Source organism: Heterodontus francisci, chromosome 12, assembly GCF_036365525.1.
Source record: "Heterodontus francisci isolate sHetFra1 chromosome 12, sHetFra1.hap1, whole genome shotgun sequence".
NCBI lineage: Eukaryota > Metazoa > Chordata > Chondrichthyes > Heterodontiformes > Heterodontidae > Heterodontus > Heterodontus francisci.
In genome coordinates, this window is record NC_090382.1 from 63,454,770 (window position 1) to 63,476,113 (window position 21,344).

Sequence of the window (21,344 nt, forward strand, 5' to 3'; positions counted from 1 at the left end):
CACTATCCGTTCCACATTTAGAACCTCCATACAACTCAAACACCCTCCACACCACCATTCCCCAAGGAAGCCCGACAGAAGAAAAAAAATTCCCTCCCAGTTCACCACAAATGATGGTTCTTTTACATATTTTGAGCACTATCAACATATTTGTAAGACCATAAATACTATCTAACCGAGCCAAATCCCAGGGACCATCCCTAAGGTGCGTACAGCACACAAAATAACCAGTGTACCAGTATATTCCTCTGTAAGCATCAGTGTAAACAAAACTATTGACCTCAAATCTGTACTAAAACAAAAATGAACTGGAAAAAAGTCTGGGATTTCCTCAATTGGAACTTAATGTATAATCAATCCACTGACATCTAGTTGGCCCAAGCAATGTGGATTTGAACAATGAATATTTAAGTAAGCAAGGTTGACAGCTAAGTATTACAAGCAAAGCTACAAGAAATCAGTGAATGAACAGGAAAAAAAGTCTACAAAAAGGATAATTTACTGTTTCAAGCTTCAGATGCTCTCTAGTTACAAGAAGTAGCCCAGCAAATGTTTCATCCAGCACTTTTTAGTTCCTCCTTTGCGGTAAACAGAGAGTTACATTCTTAGAAAAATCATCTTATGTCAGCCAAATTCTTAACAGGCTCCATAAACTAATACAAAAATACAATTAGAACCAATGACCCTGAAAGTCCTCTTGTTTAAATTCATAACATAAGTAAAAATCAAGTTGAGAAATGGCCTTTGACCCATTTTATATATCCATCTAGTCAACTCATTAAGCTTAGCATTCAACTGCATCATGAACTCCAATAACCTCCTTACTGCCACAATTTTAGTTAGTAGATCATTCCAAATGGTTTACCACTCAAGTAATTACATTTTCCAAGATCAGTTTTAAAACTACTTTCCAGCAATTAAAATATAACTTTAAAGATAGGTGATCATTCATCGTCAAAGCAATAATGTTTTGACATTTGACAGTAATGTTGATGCATAACATTTAAGATTTAATTGGAAGATCATTGGAATGCAAATGCGAAACTAATCACGTTAATAAAACGTTAGTTTAATGCCTGTATTTGCAAATAAAGCAATTGTAATATCTACTAATGAACAGACCAAAATAAACTAAAGCACATAATCTAAAAGGTACACCTCAAATGATAATGTTTTTCTCAGACCGAGCATAACATTTAAAAAGCGCCTCTAGGTTTCAACAAGAAAGTGAACTCATCTTAGATCTGGGCTACCAGAGTTATAACTTCTAAGCCAAACACAAAATAGTTATCATAAAAAGTGAATTTCAGGTGAATACTTTAGCTTGTTCAATGATCTTAACCTGAACTATTTCCTTGGCCCCCTCCAATATCTCTTCGACTGCTGCCCTTCATTGACATCATCTGAAAAACACAGCACCTGTTTCCACATGTACACAAGTGGCACCTAGCTCTACCTCACCACCACCCCTCTCAACCCCTCCACCATCTCTCAATTTTCAGACTGCTTGGCCAACATCCAGTAAAGAATGAGAAGATGTTTTCTTCAATTGAATATTGGAAAGACCAAAGGCATTGTCTTTGGTCCACGCCACAAATTCCCTAGCCAGCTCCATCCCTCTCCCTGGCAACTGTCTGAAGCTACACCAGATTGCTTGCAACCTTGGTGTCATATTTGACTCCAAGATGAGCTCCCAATCACATATCCATGCCATCACTAACACCACCTAGTTCCACCTTTGTAACATTGCCCTACTCCATCCCTGCCTCAGGTCATCTCTGTTGAAACCCTAATCCATGTTTTTGTTACCTCTAGACCTGGCCACTCCAATACCCTCCTGGCCAGCCTCCCACATTCTATTCTCCATAAATTTTAGATCATCTGAATCTCTGCTGCCCGAACTCACACTGTCCCATTTACCCATCACCCGTGTTCACTGACCTACAGTGGCTCCTGGTTAAGCAATGCCTCAATTTTAAAATCCTCATTTTTGTTTATCAATCCTTTCATTGCTTTATACCTGCCTATCTCTATAATCTCCTCCAGCCCTGCAAGTCTACCCTCTTGAGAACCCCCAAATTTAATCTGTCTACAATTGGCAACTATGCCTTCAGCTGCCAAGGCCCTAAGCTCTGGAATTCCCTTCCTAAGCCTCTCTTCCCTCCTTTAACACTTCGTAAAACTACCTTGTTAATCAAGCTTTTGCTCATCAGTCTTAATGTCTCTTTATGTGGCTCATCTTGTTTGATAATGCCCCTTGGGGCATTTTACCACACTGAAGGCACTGTATAAATATATGTTTTGTTGTAGCTAGATAGACCATACTATTGTTTTAAAGATTCATACTCATCTGGTTAACCCAGAAGTTTATAAAGATTAATTGAACACTGCTTTGATTTCTTTGCATTAGTAAGGGCTGCTTCAGGAAGCCAGCTGATTGCTCTCCAAAATATTAAACAGTCGTGGCTTCATAATTACAACAGATGTTTGAAGTATGAAGAAACCTAATAGCTTGAAATTGGGTGTACATCTTAATATTTTTCAAGGTAAGGGAGTAGAAGTAATTAGTAATACTTACTGCCTCTATTTCTTTTGAACACCTATGGGAAGACTGAACCGTTATCATACTCTGCATTCTATTCACTATCAGCAGTATTGGACACTTGTAACCAAGTAATTTTACTAGTCTCAGCTGTTTCATAATATACTTGTAGACAACAGAAGCCTTCTTTTTAATCCAATTATACTGCTCTGAACTTGAGAACAAATTAACAATTACTGAATATACATTGTTTCAGGCCAATTACTCCAATTACCTGTCTTTTCTAAATTAAATAATAATGACCAATTTACTCCAATTGGAAGCATTAATTTTACAAGACACTGAATGCATCTGTACTCATCAAGACCATCCATCAATTATGTAAATTTCCCCCATGGAATATGAAAGAAAATCATCAGTTCTCCAATATCAATTAATTAATCATTTGGGAAATTATGCCTTCATAATAAGCAGCTCTAATACAACTTTGTTCTTCTCTTATAACTTTAAAGACCCTAATTTTTGGTAGTAATGACAGTGAAATTGTTAGTATTCACAGTCATTACTCGCTTGAATATGACAGAAACTTCTGGAGTCTGCACATGCGCAGTTAAATATGGAAATCCAGAAGTTGCTGTCACTGATTCTACTCTTCGCCATAGGATGAGCTATTGAGATGCCTCCCCGCCCCGCCCGCCCCCAGACTGCAATCAATTAGAAATCATTGAGCTGACACGTACCTTCACTCTTATGCTCATAGTCATGCTTTATAAACCCTTGAAGAAGTTCACCTTGTTGAATGAGGTGTAACATGGTTTTTAATGGCAAAATAAATTTGTAATTACTGCTAAACAGTCTCATTATCCCTGAAAGAGTAATTGTATATTTGTTGAATGTTAACTTTCTCCATTATGATAAGAAATTCCACATATTTTTAAAATTATATTGTATTTGAAGTTTGTTTATGATATTTTTGCATCTATCTTAATCCCATGAGTATGTCCCATCCTTTACTTCACTATCTGCAATTTGGGGCGGCACAGTGGCGCAGTGGTTAGCACCGCAGCCTCACAGCTCCAGCGACCCGGGTTCAATTCTGGGTACTGCCTGTGTGGAGTTTGAAAGTTCTCCCTGTGTCTGTGTGGGTTTCCTCCGGGTGCTCCGGTTTCCTCCCACATGCCAAAGACTTGCAGGTTGATAGGTAAATTGGCCATTATAAATTGCCCCGAGTATAGGTAGGTGGTAGGGAAATATAGGGACAGGTGGGGATGTGGTAGGAATATGGAATTAGTGTAGGATTAGTATAAATGGGTGGTTGATGGTCGGCACAGACTCGGTGGGCCGAAGGGCCTGTTTCAGTGCTGTATCTCTAAACTAAACTAAAAGTTCAAATTAGGTGTGAAGGGATGTCTGTGAGAATGCTTCAATGTAATTGGCTCCTTACCCTGCTTGATGGCATCAGTGCTGTTGGGCGCCAGGAGATCCCCTTGACTCGAGGTCCAATTCAAACTGACATGGGAAAGGGAGAAATACAGACTGCAGAGACCGCTAGCTCTTTGAGGTCAGCGGCAATCACCATTGTTTTGCCAATGACCGTGAAATCCAGCCCATTAATTTTACTGAACATGGTGAAAAAAATCATTTAAAATGTATATATTCTGGACCCCTAACTACTCCTCCATTTACCATCCAGGGGTGACAACCTTTAAAAACGCAAGAGCTGCAAAAATATATTGGATACAGAATAGAAGTACAAGTCTGAAATATAGTAAGTTAGAATGCTCAGTTTTACTGTCACTCTGGCTGCAAATATTACCATGCAAGAAATTTTGACACATGATGTATTTTAAGATTAAACATCTGATTACACTGAAGTTGTGTGTGGTGAGTGTGAGCATGTTTCATCAGATAGTAGGAATGTAATATATGTGAGTTGTGCACAAGATTTAAAACACTATGGCCCCAAAGTGGCCCTACAATGCATTTGGGCAATGCTTATTTCCTGAAGAAGCTGATGCTAGCTCTTATGCCTGCCTTCTATTCCAGCCCCACAAGATCAGAAGTTCTGAGAGGGACAGACAACAAGGTGAAGAAAACCTTAAAAGGTAAATGACCTTTACTTCTCACACCAAACATGAGATTCTTGAGGCTAGAGGTCTTGCAGCTACTTTATTAGACAGCAAACAAAAGGCCTCACAGCAGCCTGCCATAACCTCTTGGGATGGAAGTGTGCAGCTCATTATACTGGTACTCAATTAACATTCTGTCATACAGCAGAGGTGTCATGCACCATGGGTGTAGAGGTTAGCCTTTATCACCCAGAAGTCACCCTAACATTTGCTTCTTTGAGTCAAATATTATTGTGAACAAATATTGCCGTACAATGAAGGCTTTCTGACAGCTACCTGCGCAATGAGCACTGAATTGCACAGAATCATGGAATGGTTACGTCAGAGAAAGAGGCCATTCAGCTGTTGTGTCCATGCCGCCTCTCTGCAAGAACTACCCAGCTAGTCCCATTCCCCTGCCCTTTCCTGCAATTTTTTGCTCTTCAGATAATTTGAAAGCCACGAATCAGTGCCCTCCAACAAACTCTCAGGCAGTGCATTCCAGATCCAGATCTCTGCCTAAAATGTTTTTCCTCAGGTCACCTCTGGTTCTTCTGCCAATCACCTTATATCAGTGTCCTCTGGTTCTCAACCCTTCCACCAATGGGAACAGTTTCTCCCTATCTACTCTATCCAGATCCCTCACGATTTTGAACACCTCTATCAAATCTCCTCTCAACCTTCTCTTCTATAAAGAGAACAACCCCAGCTTCTCCAATTTATCCTCATAACTGAAGTCCCTCATCCCTAGAACCATTCTCGTAAACCTTTTCTGCAACCTCTCTAATGCCTTCACATCCTTCCGAAAGTGTGGTGCCCAGAATTGGATGCACTATTCTGGTTGAGGCTGAACCAGTGTTTTATAAAGGTTCAGCATAACTTCTAAAATAAAAGCAAAATACTGCAGATGCTGGAAATCTGAAATAGAAACGAAGAAGGGTCACTGACCCGAAACGTTAACTCTGCTTCTCTTTCCACAGATGCTGCCAGACCTGCTGAGCATCTCCAGCATTTCTTGTTTTTATTTCACCATAACTTCCTTGCTTTTGTACTCAGTGCCTCTATTTATAAAGTCCAGGATCCCACATGCCTTAACCGCTTTCCTAACCTGCCCTGCCACCTTCAGTGATTTGTGTACATATACACCCAGGTCCCCCTGCTCCTGCATCGGCTTGAGAATTGTATACTTTATATTATATTGCCTTTCCTCATTCTTCCTACCAAAATGTATCACTTCACACTTCTCTGCATTAAATTTCATCTGCCACGTGACCACTCATTCCACCAGCCTGTATATATCCTCTTGAAATCTCTCACTATCCTCCTCACAGTTCATAATACTTCCAAGTTTTGTGTCATCTGCTGATTTTGAAATTGTGTCCTGTACACCCAAGTCTAGATCAAGAAAAGTGATAGTCCTAATATGGACCCCACTATAAACCTTCCTCTAGTCCGAATATCAACCATTCACCACTACTCTCTGTTTCCTGTCACTCAGCCAACTTTGTATCCATGCTGCCACTGTCCCTTTTATTCCATAGGCTTCAATTTTACTGAAAAGCCTGTTATGTGGCATTTTATCAAACGCCATTTGGAAGTTCACATACACCACATCAACCCTCATCAATCCTCCCTGTTACTTCAACAAAAAACTCAATCAAATTAGTTAAACATGTTTTGCCCTCAACAAATCTGTGCTGGCTTTCCTTAATTAATCCACATTTATCCAAGTGACTGTTAATTTTGTCCCAGATTATCGTTTCTAAAAGCTTTCCCACCACCAAGGTGGGTGGCCTCTAGTTGCTGGGTTTATCCGTACACCCTTTTTTGAACAAGGGTATAGTATTTGCAATTCTCCAGTCCTCTGGCACCACCCCTGTATGTAAGGAGGGTTGGAAGATTCTGACCAGTCCCTCCACAATTTCCAGCCTTACTTCCCTCAATAACCTTAGATGCATCTCATCCAGTCCTGGTGACTTTATCAACTTTAAGTGCAGCTAGCCTTTCTAACACTTCCTCTTTTTCAAATGTTAGCCCATCCAGTGTCCTAACGACCTCCTCTTTCACTACAACTTGGGCAACATCTTCTTCCTTGGTAAAAGTAGGTGCAAAGTACTCATTTCATACCTCAGTCATGCCCTCTGCCTTCATGCATTAAACCCCTTTTTTCATCCCTAATATGCCCTCCTCTTCTTTCTGCTACCGTTTTACTATCTATATGCCTATAGAAGTCTTTTTGATTCCCTTTTATGTTGTCTGCCAGTCTGTTCTCATACTGTCTCCTTGCTGCTCTTAATTTTTTTTTCACCTCCCCTCTGAACTTTCTATATTCAGCCTGGTTCTCACTTTATTATCAACCTGACATCTGTCATACACACCAGTTTTCTGCTTCCTCGTACTTTCTATCTCTCTCTCTCTATAGCTTTTCACATGATTCTGTGATGATTGTTGCACATGAACTGAACATTCACAAATGGAATCCTTTCTGACTCATTTAGGCAGTAGTTATGCTCATTTAGCACAGATTCTATCCACTCCCTGGTTGATTGCTCAGGCTGGAGTAAGCTGTACACAAGCTTAGTGTTCGTTTGAATCCTGAGATAACATGCGCACACCTAAGCATCATATACTATTACAGTTTATTACACTTCCAACAATATAGGTTTTTTATTTTTTATGCAGCATAGGAAATGAAGAGAGAATCCTATTCTTCCTAACCAAAATAAACTATTCTAAATAAAGGTAATTCTCCTGGGAGAAGCACACAAGTTGACAGTAGTATGGGGTCCATAATGCTTATAATATTGGAACACTTAAGAGAGATCATGTGTACAGCAAAGGCATGCATTCTGTTTCTTCTCCATACATAAACTTGGACCAACATTACTGCCCTGTTTGCTTCAGCTTCATTTCAGACGTCTGTCAAAGCTTTCAGCCAACATCCCAGGGGTATGTCCTGTCCCACTGGCAGGACAGACCCACCAGAGGTGGCGACACAGTGATATAAAGTTTGAAGGGCATGGCCCTGGGAGCCCTTACCATTGAGTCTGGACACCAACACTTGGAAGAGCACTGAGGTTAACAAGGACACAGAATGTCCTCTGGGTTGGGGACTTCAATGTCCATCACCAAGAGTGGCTGAGTAGCACCACTATTGACCTAACTGGCCGAGTCCTAAAGGATACAGCTGCCAGCCTGGACCTGCGGCAAGTGGCAAGAGAACCAACATGAGAGAAAACCAACTTGAATTCGTCCTCACCAATCTACCTGTCACAGATGCACCTGTCCATGACAGTATTAGTAGGTGTGACCACTGCACAACCCTTGTGGAGGCAAACTCCCATCTTCACACTGAGGACACTCTTCATCATGTTGTGTGGCACTACCACCATGCTTAATAGTATAGATTCAGAACAGATCGAGCAACTTAAGACTGGGCATTCATGAGACACTGTGAGCTATCAACAGTAGCAGAATTATATTCCCCCACAGTCTATAACCTAATGGCTGGCATATCTCTCAATCTACCATTTCCACCAAGCCAGGGGATCAACCCTGGTTCAATGAGCATTGTCAAAGAACATGCCAGGAGCAGTACCAGGTGTATCTAAAATGTGGTGCCAACCTGGTGAAGTTACAACACAAGACTATATGCATGCTGAATAGCGGAAGCAGCATCTTATAGACAGAGCAAAGCAATCCCACAACCAACGGATCAGATCAAAGCTCTGGAGTCCTGCCACATTAGTCATGAATGGTGGTGGACAATTAAACAAATAATGGGAGATGGAGGCTACATGAACTTCCCCATTATCACTGATGGAGCCCAGCACATGAGTGCAAAAGACAAGGCTGATGTATTTGCAACCATCTTCAGCCAGAAGTGCTGAGTGGATGATCCATCTCATACGCCTCCTCCTGAGGCCCCCAGCATCACAGAAGCCATCCTTCAGCCAATTTGATTCAATCCACATATTATGTACCATCTACAGGATGCAGCAACTCACCAAGACTCCTTCGACAGCACCTTCCAAACCCACGACCATCACCACCTAGACAACCAAGATCAGCAAACACATGGGAAAGCCACCACCTGTAAGTTACCTTCCAAGTCATACACAATCCTGAATTGCAACTTATCCCACTGTTCCTTCACTGTCGCTGAGTCAAAATCCTGGAACTCCTTCCCTTACAGCACTGTGGGTGTACGTATACCACATGGACTGCAGTAGTTCAAGAAGGTGGCTCACCACCACCTTCTCAAGTGTAATTAGGGATGGGCAATAAATGCTGGCCTTGCCAACGACTCTCACATCCCAAGAACAAATTTAAAAAAGGCTCAACTGTCTTCAACTGCTTCATCTTTGAGTTTGAGTCTTTGGAACTCTCTTCCTCAAAAGGCGATGGAAGCAGAGTCTTTGAATATTTTTAAGGCAGAGATAGATTGATTCTTGATAAACAAGGGGATAAAAGCTTATTCAGGGTAGGTGGGAATGTGGAGTCGAGGTTACAATCAGATTAGTCATGATCTTATTAAATGGCAGAGCAGGCTGAGGGGCTGAGTGGCTTACTCCTGCTCCTAATTCGTATGTTCGTATCATTGACCTTCCCTCCATCATAAGGTCAGAAATGGGAAGTTCACTGATGATTGCACAATGTTCAGTTCCATTTGCAACTCCTCAGATAATGAAACAGTCCATGCCCGCATGCAGCATGACCTGGACAACAGTCAGGTTTGGGCTGAGAAGAGGCAAGTGACACAAGTACCAGGCAATGTTCATCTCTAATAAAAGAGCGTCTAACCACCTCCCCTTGACATTTAATGGCTTTGTCATTGCCAAATCCCTCACTCTTAACATCCTAGGGATCAACATCAACCAGAAATTTAACTGGACCAGCCAGATAAATACTGTGGCTACGAGCAGGTCAGAGGCTCAGTTTTCTGCACTGAGTGGTTCATCTCCTGGCTCTCCAAATCCTGTCCACCATCTACAGGGCACAAATCAGGAGTGTGATGGAATACTCTCCACTTGCCCGGATATGAGCAGCTCCAACAACATTCCAGAAGGTCTACACCATTTAGGACATATAGCCCACTTGATAGACTGTCATCACCCACCACCTTAAACATTCACTAACTCCACCACTGGTGAAAGTGGCAGCAATGTGTACCATCTACAAGATGCCATAGTAGTTCACTACGTCTTCTTCAACATCACCCCCAAACCTGCAACCTCTACCACCTAGAAGAAGAAGGGCAGCAGGCGCATGGGAACACCACCACCTGCAAGTTCCCCTCCAGGTCACACACCATCCTGACTTGGAAATCTTGCACTGTTCCTCCAATGTTGCTGGGTAAAAATTCTAGAAATCGCTATCTAACATCACTGTGGGCGTACCTACACAACACAGACTGCAGTGATTCAAGAAGGCAGCTGATCAGCACTGTCTCAAGGGCAATTAGGAATGAGAAATAAATGCTGGCCTAGCCAACAATACCTACATCCCATGAATGAATTTAAAAAATTGAGGGATTTATCTGTCATCATCCAAGAATCTGGAAGCAGATTCAATAGTAACTTTCAAAAGGGAATTGGAGAAATACTTGAAAAGCAAAAATTTGCAGGGCTATGGGGTAAGAACAATGGAGTGGGACTGATTGATAGCTCTTTCAAGGAGACACGATGGGCTGAATTGCCTCCTTCTGTGCTGTATGATTCTTATATGGATAGCAGTTGTAGAAATATCCGCTTCAGTTGTGCTGATCAGTATCTGGTATGGAGGGAAGGTCTTACAAGGAAAGGCTGAGGGACTTGAGGTTGTTTTCGTTAGAGAGAAGGAGGAGGAGAGGTGACTTAATAGAGACATATAAGATAATCAGAGGGTTAGATAGGGTGGATAGTGAGAGTCTTTTTCCTCGGATGGTGATGGCAAACACGAGGGGACATAGCTTTAAGTTGAGGGGTGATAGATATAGGACAGATGTCAGAGGTAGTTTCTTTACTCAGAGAGTAGCAGGGGCATGGAACGCCCTGCCTGCAACAGTAGTAGACTCGTCAACTTTAAGGGCATTTAAGTGGTCATTGGATAGACATATGGATGAAAATGGAATAGCGTAGGTCAGATGGTTTCACAGGTCGGCGCAACATCGAGGGCCGAAGGGCCTGTACTGCGCTGTAATGTTCTATGTTCTATGTTCTATAATCTATATCGCATTGCTCATGTCATGACAGATACCATTTGTCCAGTGACTGTGTCCCCACTAGCTGATTTCCTTGGTCTGCACAATAGTGGCAAGTTAAATAAAATTTCTACTACATGCTAGCAAGCTTTTCATATGGCCTGATGTACTCCTGTAAATACTGGTGTTTCTCTGACGACACCTCCTAATTGTGAACATTTTTTGTCTTGATTGACTTTTTGTTTCTTTGGTTCATTTTGACCTTTGAGCAGACCTATGGTTCCCTTCAGGCAGCCAGATTTATGGAGCCTTCAGGTATATATTTTTTTATTTTATTCTTTGTTCCTGACATGGTATCATTAATCTTTTTTACCATGCTATTTTTGCATTTCTTCTGTTTACAACATGCCAAAAAGTTAAGTTCTATGATAGGTTTTATGAACTAAATAAGGATCCTTAATCAAAAGATATAAACAGAAAAATAAGGATCTCAAGCTCCTCACAGCAATTTTTCTTTTACATTCTGGAATCATCAAAATTAGCTCCAGCAAATTAAACAACTGTGGCAAAGCACATCTGCTAGAAATGATAAAAGAACCAACAAAAGGCTTTTACTATGATACATTTATTTCCATCATAGATTCTTGGCTTGAAGTAAAAAGCAGGCTATAACTACTCTCCGTAATAAGCATGGTCAGTAATTGTTACTATTTTTCCTTATTTGCTGGTCATTTTGATTTGGTGTTATGTAATAATAAACCTTTACCAGGGTGGGGGCATGAGAGGCATCATTTTTAAGCTAAACAATGAATGATTTCAGAGTAATATTTAAAAAGTTTATTGTCTGTGTGTGTAATTGAAATAAAATATATCTGGTAAGTTAATTTCTATAAAGCAAGTGAGTGGTGCTGCTTGTAAAAAATAAACAAATGCAATTCAATAAGGAATAAGTGCATGATTTGTCCTACAGATAAGAGACATGATACAGGATTCATGCACTCAGATTGTACTCTCCATCTACTGGGTGAACACACTAACATTTCTGCGTCAGTCACTGTCTGAACACTAGGTTAGAAAAGACGAACAATCATCCCTCACTTAAAAGAAAGAAAGACTTGTATTTCTATTGCACTTTTCACTCAAAGTATTTTACAGCCAATGAAGTACTTTTGAACTGTAGTCACTGTTGTAAAGCAGGAAATGTGGCAGCCAACTTGCAAACTCTCACGAACAGCAATGTGATAATGACCAGCTAATCACAGAATCACAGAATTGTTACAGCGCAAAAGGAGGCCATTCGACTCATCGTGTCTGCACAGGCTCTCTGAAAGAGCAATTCTCTCAGTCCCGTTCCCCTGGCTTCTCCCCATGACCCTGCACATCCTTCCTTTTCATATAACTGTCTAAATCCCTTTTGAATGCTTCAATTGAACGTGACTCCACCACGTTCTCAGGCAGCGCATTCCAGACATTAACCATTTGCTGCGTGAAAAAGTTTTTCCTCATGTCACTTTTGCTTCTCTTACCAAATACTTTAAATTTGTGCCCTCTTGTTCTCAATCCTTTCACGAGTGGGAACAGTTTCTCTCTATCTACTCCGTCCAAACCCCTCATGATTTTGAATATCTCTATCAAATCACCTCTCAGCCTTCTCTTCTCCAAGGAAAACAGGCCTAACTTCTCCAATCTATATTCATAATGGAAATTCCTCATCCCTGGAACCATTCTAGTGAATCTCTTCTGTACTGTCTCCAATGCCCTCATGTCTTTCCTCATGTCCAGCGCCCAGAATTGGACGTAATACTCCAGCTGAGGTCGAACTAGTGTCTTATACAAGTTCAACATAACTTCCTTGCTCTTATACTCTATGCCCCTATTAATAAAGCCCAGGATACTGTATGCTTTATTAACTGCTCTCTCAACCTGTCCTGCTACCTTTAATGACTTATGCACATATATACCTAGGTCCCTCTGCTCCAGCACCCCCTTTAGAATTGTGCCCTTTATTCTATATCGTCTCTCCATGTTCTTCCTACCAAAATGAATCGCCTCACAATTCTCTGCATTGACTTCATCTCCCACCTGTCGGCTCATTCCACCAACTTGTCTATGTCCTTTTGGAGTTCTACACTATCCTCACAGTTCACAATGCTTTGAAGTTTCATATCATCTGCAAACTTTGAGATTGTGCCCTGTACACCAAGGTCTAGGTCATTAATATATATCAGGAAAGGCAAGGGCCCCAACACTGATCCCTACGGAACTCCACTACAAACCTTCCTCCAGTCTGAAAAACATCCATTAACCATTAATCTTTGTTTCCTATCACTCAGCCAATTTCATATCCAAGTTGCTATCATCCCTTTTATTCCATGAGCTACAAGTTTGCTCACAAGTGTAGCACTGTACCAAATGCCTTTTGAAGGTCCATGTACACCTCATCAACAGCATTGTCCTCATCAACTCTCTCTGTTACCTCCTCAAAAAACTCCAGCAAGTTTGTTAAACATGATTTTCCCTTAAGAAATCCATGCTGGCTTTCCTTAATTAACTCGCATTTGTCCATGTGATGTTGATTGAGAGATAAATATTGGCCAGGACACTGAGGATAACTGCCCTGTTCATAGAAATAGTGCCATGAAATTTTTCATGTCTACCTGAGAGGGAAAACTATACCTCAGTTTTACATCTCATCCAAAAGACTGAACCTCTGACAGAGCAGCACTCCCTCAGTACTGTCAGCCTTGATTCCATGTGCTCAAATCCTGGAGGGGGACTTGAACCCAGAACTTTGTGACTTACAAGCAAGAGTGCTACCAACTGAAGCATGACTGACACCCGAGAAAGCAAACTGAAATGGGAAACTGAAGAGAAGAATGTAACATCTGGCCTCCATTGTCACTAAACTGTAAGAAATAAGAATCATAGAATCATAGAAAGTGTACGGCACAGAAAAAAGCCACTTGGTCCATCGTGTCTGATCTACCCAGTCTGATCCCACCTTCCAGCATTTGGTCCATAGCCCTGCAGGTTACGGCACTTGAAGTGCATATCCATACACCTTTTAAATGAGTTGAGGGTTTCTGTCTCTTGCCCTTACAGGCAGTGAGCTCCAGACCCCCACCACCCTCTGGGTAAAAAAGTTTTTTCTCATCTCCCCTCTAATCTTTCTACCAATCATTTTAAATCTATGCCCCCTAGTCATTGACCTCTCTGCTAATGTAAATCGGCCCTTCATATCCGCTCTATCCAGGCCTGTCACAATTTTGTACATCTCAATCAGATCTCCCCTCAGTCTTCTCTGTTCCAAGGAGAACAACCCCAACCTATCCAATCTTTCCTCATAGCTGCATTCTTCCAGTTCTGGCAACATCCTCGTAAATTTCCTCTGTTCTCTCTCTAGTGCAATTACATCCTTTCTGCAATGAGGGGACCAGAACTGCACACAGTACTCAAGTTGTGGCCTAACCAATGATTTATTCTGTTCCTTTCTCTTATATTCTATACCTCAGCTAATAAAGGAAAGGATTCCATATGCCTTCTTAACCACCTTATTGACTTGTCCTGCTACCTTCAGGGATCTGTGGACATTCACTCCAAGGTCCCTCACTTCCTGTACACCTCTCAGTATTTGCCCATTAATCGTGTATTCCTTTGCCTTGTTTGACCTCCCCAAATGCAACACCTCACACTTCCCCAGGTTAAATTCCATGTGCCACTTTTCTGCCCATCTGACCAGTCCATTGATATCTTCCTGCAGTCTGCAGCTATCCTCCTCGTTAACTACCACACGGCCAATCTTTGTATCGTCTGCAAACTTCTTGATCATGCTTCCTATATTTACGTCCAAATCATTGATATATACCACAAAAAGCAGGGGACCCAGTACTGAGCCCTGCAGAATGTCACTGAAAACAGCCCTCCAATCGCAAAAACTTCTGTCAACAATTATCCTTTGTTTCCTGCTACTGAGCCAATTTTGTATCCATCTTGCTACATTTCCCTGGATCCCATGGGCTTTTATTTTTTAAACAATCTGCCATGTGGGACCTTGTCAAAAGCCTTGCTAAAATCCATGTAGACCACATCAACTGCACTACCCTCATCAATCTTCCTCGTTACTTCTTCAAAAATTCGATCAGGTTGGTGAGACAAGATGGTTCCTTAACAAATCCATGCTAACTATCCTTGATTTATCTGTGCCCATCGAAGTGACAGTTTATTCTGTCTCTCAGAATTGATTCCAAAAATTTGCCCACTACTGAGGTTAGATTGACTGCCCTGTAATTATTCGGTCTATCCCTCATTTCCTTTTTAAACAGAGATACAGCATTAGCAGTCCTCCAATCCTGAAAAAACAAGCAACTTCAGCCTCCTTTTAGTTTATGGATAGTCAAAATGAAGCCTCAGGGAAAGAGCAGGTAAGCAGAATTCAATTGGATAGTGCTGACATAGTGTTACTGGTGGCACATGTACAATAAGCCAAATGAACTCCTTCAAACTGCTCAAACATCCTTGATCCTATCCCCACCTATTTGGCAGCCACTGAACGTGATCTCTGTAGAACTGTATTTAAATGGGATTTGAGCAACTTTAAAGCCTCAGCCAGTCTTCACTTACAGAACTGGGTTGGCATACATCCAAATTGAGTCAACATGTTATTGCTCTTGCTAATTAGTTAGTTGTCTTTGGTCCAGGTTGTACGTTTGCTAACTCAGGCTCCATAATCAATCTCAGGCTCTGTAATCAATCTAGTTTGTCATCAAGAACATTCAGTTTTCTATAAATCAACAATCAGTGTGAGCTTTTTTCATGGGTATTTTCCATATGAAGGTGCCCAATTTTAAAATTGTTCCACAGCATTAAAATTTGAACTCAGAATGGTTCTGGAATCAAATCAGTGCTAAGCTCCCAGTGATTAAAGAAACTGCAACTACACCAAAAATTAACCTGGTTTTTGGACAAACTCTGGTTTTGTACTCAAAACTATCTCAATCTCTACCCCTCAGAGAATTGCACGAGGAAAGTATCACTATATTTATGCCTGAGAAGTTGCAAATCTTATCTGTATTATATTGCCACATTGGATGTCTTTCTCTATTTTTTTCCTTTTGTGGCTACAATGAACCATGGCAAAAAAATAAGACCTGAAGCTGATTTTGTCTTTGTGCTGTTGTATCTTGGAATTTAAAAGAAAATCAAGTTAGTATTTTTTGAAGGTTTTTCAATTGTGCACTTTTAAAGTCTCTAAACTTTTGATAACGTGCATGATTTAATAAATGAAAATAACAAGATTACACATGGATATAAATGTTTGTCTCAATGTCTATAAGTTTGATGCAATACCTGAATATCAGAAAATTGGGTTCAAAAGTCAACTGCCCAATAGTGACATAGATTTTACAGTCAATGGTAAGCAAACGGTGCCAGTCATTCATTACACTTACACTTAGCCACAGACTTTCAGACTGTGTATCTCCTTAACCAATCCAATTGAAGAATTCTCCCTGAGATAGCAGAGTCTGAACCAGGAAGCATAAGTTAGAATATGATTCAATGCCAAATCATGTGTAAACAGCCAAATAACGAGAGGGAAAGAAAGGTGGGATTAAGAAAGAGATTAAAGAGACCAAAAGAAAAAATAAAAGGCTTTTTCAATTTTTAAAAAATTCCAACAATAACTAAAATCTGATGAAATAAGACTCCACACTTGTATAGGTTAATTTTTAGTGGCAGAGAGGCTGTTTGGTAGTAATTAAGTCCATCTCTCCCTTTATAAATTTACTTATGCTGGAATGGACAAGCTCTAACTATTTCTAGTGGATTTAGTAGGTATCTATCATGTAAGCACTGCAATTTCACACTGTTCCACGTATTGGAAAGCTGGGTCTCTTAATGATATAGTATTATAGCAAAGCTTCTGGAGGAGAAGGACACCATGAGCAGCAATTTCCTGATTTTCGCATTTAACTGTACATGTGCAGTCATCTGCAGTTGCCATCCGATTTGCTGTTTAATAATGGTGAGTGCTGATAGCCTCACCATTATTTCCAACACAAAATCTGGGCCATAAATGGAAGCAAATGGAATGTTTAGTTTAGTTTAGAAATACAGCACTGAAACAGGCCCTTCGGCCCACCGAGTCTGTGCCGACCGTCAACCACCCATTTATACTAATCCTACACTAATTCCATATTCCTACCACATCCCCACCTGTCCCCATATTTCCCTACCACCTACCTATACTAGGGGCAATTTATAATGGCCAATTTACCTATCAACCTGCAAGTCTTTTGGCATGTGGGAGGAAACCGGAGCACCCGGAGGAAACCCACGCAGACACAGGGAGAACTTGCAAACTCCACACAGGCAGTACCCAGAATTGAACCCGGGTCGCTGGAGCTGTGAGGCTGTGGTGCTAACCACTGCGCCACTGTGCCGCCCGTGTTGTTGTTTATTGCAAGGGGAATGCAATATCAAAGTAGGGAAGTTTTCTTACAGTTGTACATGGTGTTGGTGAGACCACATCTGGAGTACTGTGTACAGTTTTGGTCTCCTTACTTAAGAAAGGATATAATTGCAGTAGAAGTAGTTCAGAGAAGGTTCACTCGACTGATTCCTGGGATGAAGGGTTTATAATATGAGGAAAGGTTGAACAGATTGGGCCTGTATCCTTTGGAGTTTAGAAGAATGAGAGGTGATCATATTGAAACGTATAAGATCCTGAGGGAACTTGACAGGGTGGATGCTGAAAGGATGTCTCCCATTTAAGACACAGATGAGGAGATTTTCTTTTCTCTCAGAGGTTTGTTAGTCTGTGGAATTCTCTTCCCCAGAGAGAAGTGGAGGCAGGGTCATTGAATATTTTTAAGTTTGAGTTTGATAGATTCTTGAGTGACAAGGAAGTCAAAGGTTATAGCAGGTAGACAGGAATGTAGAGTTGAGGCCACAATCAGATCAGCCATGCTCTTATCGAATGGTGGAGCAGGCTTGAAGGGCCGTCTAGCCTACTTCTGCACCTAACTTGTATGTTCGTATATTCATCAATAGTTTGGTGTTTGCTAAGAAGAAGATTATCTTGTCAAAGTTCAAATAATTAAAACCTTATTAATACATTAAAACCTCCATTTCATTCATTTTGGTTGATTCCTGAAGTATTTTAAATTAAGAGACATTAACTGTTTTGTGTATTTGTTTTTTGTAATACTGAACACTAGAAAATTTCATGATATGCTTGAACAAAGTAGATAAGGTAAAATCTATGTACTTTGCAATCTGCAGCAAGTACTCATTATTCTTCTCAAATGACATACTCTTGGCAGCCAAATGATTTCATTTAAACATGTTTTCCAAATGTCATTTTGACATACAGCATCAAAGATTTGCCTTTTCTTTTTTGTGACTATGGAGTATGACTGTTTTGACAAATGACAATGTTTCCATTATAAACAAGCCTTGATCTTCCAAATGAATCTGCATATACATATTACATGATTTGCAACTGCAATTCAGTTTACTAATCGCATTTAACCTCATCAAAGTTGTACTTCTAGATTACAAGGATGACACAGGTCTATATTTCTAAAAGCACCAAATCACAAGAACTGCAGTAAATGAGTTTGAGTACTATACAATTTTAATTATGTCTTCTTAATGAGTTTGTTTAATTCATGATGAAGATTTCAAAACTCTTTACCTCATGCTGGATCACTTCTGAAGTGCGTTTCATTTTATCGTTTAATCTCTATCCTTTTCAAATAGTGCCACAGTGAAGACCCAAAATACCAATCAGCTTCAGTGAAAGCTAAGAAACACTGGGTATTGAAATTAGATGTCGACACATTCGTACTAAGAGGGAATGAGAAAGTTAATAATTTTTGAAATAGTGTGAAGGACTTTAACCGATAGACTGTGAGATCTGATACCACAAAGTGAAACTATTACCACGATTATCTTAGATAAACCTTGTTATCTTTTCATAAAGATACATTATATTGACACGTGTGTATTTCCAATCTGAACCATATTTGTGTTCACAAATTTCAAACTAAAACACTGTAAATATATCTGCTGGCTTTCCAGCAAATATGCATACAATTGCTCACTAATATAATATAAAAACCATTTTAAAAATCATGTATAACCTATGCATGTTACTCTCTGTAACACCTTTCATGTCAACATTTCATTTCAACATTTTTAGTGAAAGCTGTCTTAAATGCTTATAGTCTAGGTCTCCTAACACTGGTGGCACTGTGGTAGGAGTCACCTATGAGCCCTTAGGCCAGAACTTTATGCCCCTCCCACCTCCCTCCAAAGAGCAGGATGGTGGTGGCGGCGGCGGCGGGGGTGGCGGTGCTTCGAAACACAGAGCTGTAAGTGCTTACAATCATTATTAAACTATATAAATATAGAATATTTACTATTGTTATTGACAAGTGGGTGATGTTGTGGCTGATTTTCACTGTTCACCTCCCAACTGACCACAGACAGTGTTTCTGTGTTACTTATGTTTCAACCACTGTGTTTTACTTGCCAAAAAGACAGACTGTGACAGGTTTTCCTGTAGGTTTAAAACAGAAGATTAACTATTTATTAAACAATATTTGTTCCCCGAAATGTACGCAACACCACTCACGCATGCATTCATTCTCACACGTACTCTCATGAGAAGATAGATAGGAGGTAAAGGGTAAGAATTCAACGTGTAAAAGTCTGTTGTTCAAGGAAAACCTGTGGGATCCTCTCAGAAGGTGAATTTTGCAGTTGCAGGCCTGGTTGCTGGTTATCTTGTAATTGCTGGGTGGTTGTAGCCTTCTGGCAGTCCTGTTTGGGTTGAAGACAGTGTTGGTAGCTTAGTCCAATTCTCACAGGTAGAAGAGTAATTTTTAACAAAGGCACTCTCTTGTCTCTGCTGTAGCTAGTTTCCAACTTGTCCCTGTAGGGTTCAACTGTGTTGGCTGGAACTGATCTCTCTCTCTTTCTGTCAGCCTTGCTATAATTCGAGATGCCTTTAGATATTTTTTATATGGCTGAGGAGAGACCCAACTGATGTTGATGTCTGAAGTTCTGTACTGGCAAGACTCCCTTTGTTCCTCAAAACAATTATCTTTTAAGGTGAACTTACAAATGTTAGTTTTGCCCATGTGGCCTTAGGTTTCAGTTCTTGCTGGGCTGTACATTGGCCTTAGATGGCCTCATTTTGAGGATATGAGGGCTGGTCACACTCCATTGTGGTGAAGATTAGTTGGGATGAAATATCTGGTGAAGACCTTTGCCTTAATTTGTTTGAGTGCAGCTCACATCCATGTTTGATTAGCTGTCTTGTTTCCATGCAGACGGGATTGATTGGTTTTCAGTGTTAGTAGACAACGGATGTGGATTGCAGTGCAGGAGGTGGTATGAGTCATGTGACTTGTTCTCCATTTTGTTGACAGTACCAAGCTTTTAAAATTGTTTGAATTTTTATAACCTTTCAGTTTGTTTCTTTATATTCATCGCTACACTTCTCATGAGCGTGATACTGTTTAATTGTTAGTAAACTTAATTCAATTAATAAGGCTTTTAATGTTTTACATACTTTTACAATCAGCAATTACAGTCCAAATGCTCAAAATGCTTTCAAAAGTAAATTATTAGCATTGATCAGTTAGCTGCCATATAGACTGAATGCAACAGCAATAATGGTGGGAAGGTGGTATTAATTTACCAATGTGTGCTGCTTCATTAATTTATTTTGATTTGGTGTGCCCTTATTTATATAGGACAGTATTTTATGCAGTAGGTGCAGCTCCCAGCACCAGAACCAAAAAGGTAGGGGGAACCCGGCCTCTGCATTTCTTCAGCCCCCCTGGAGTGATCCACCGGTCTTCTGCTATCAATGTCTAAGGAGTAGAGAACCCCGTCCCTTTACAGAATTAATAGGGACTGGGGATCCTGCCCCTAAGAGCTGCCAGCCAATCACAGAGCTGGAAACTCACCAGTATCAGCAGCGCCACTAGGAGCGATGGCCACTGCTGGTATTACAGAGGCCTTGGACCCAGGCCCAGCACTGGACGCCCGGAGAAGAGGTAGGTGAGGCAGGGTCACTGGGCCCAGTCCAGAACGCCCCGGTGAGGGGTGGTGGGGTGTTGGACGTTTGGCTCAGGGAAGGGGGGTCCCGGGGGTACAGTTGTTCCCAGTAGGAGTCCTCTGTGGGCCACAAATTGCCCACGGAGGAGGGAGCCCCCCCAAGCCTGCAGGGAGGGTGTCTCATTTTACAAGGCGTCCTCCCCGCGCAGCAGAGGACCCCACCCCGCAACTGGTAAGATCCCAGCATGGTGGGAAGAGGTCTTTAATTGGACTCTGGGCGGGAAGGACATCATCAGCCTATCCTGTCCCCAGGAAAACCAGAACCGGGAAAATCAGAACAGGGTTCAGCTGTGGACAATTCTGCCTGATTCTCCACCCCCCGCCACGAAACCTAATGTCGGGATGAGCATAAAATCCAGCCCATTGGGTGCTTGTTGCTCCA

At 41.0% G+C, this 21,344-nt stretch overlaps 1 protein-coding gene across 1 annotated transcript in view; it reads right to left on the minus strand.

The window, feature by feature from the left end:
• slc23a1 (solute carrier family 23 member 1) overlaps positions 1–18,659 on the minus strand; it is a 116,354-nt gene extending 97,695 nt beyond the window's left edge. The window contains exon 1 of the mRNA XM_068043514.1: positions 18,528–18,659. Within this exon, the coding sequence (XP_067899615.1) occupies positions 18,528–18,560 (33 nt within the window). The 5' untranslated portion in view covers positions 18,561–18,659. The remainder of the gene's footprint in view (positions 1–18,527) is intronic.
• Positions 18,660–21,344: the final 2,685 nt, after the last annotated feature.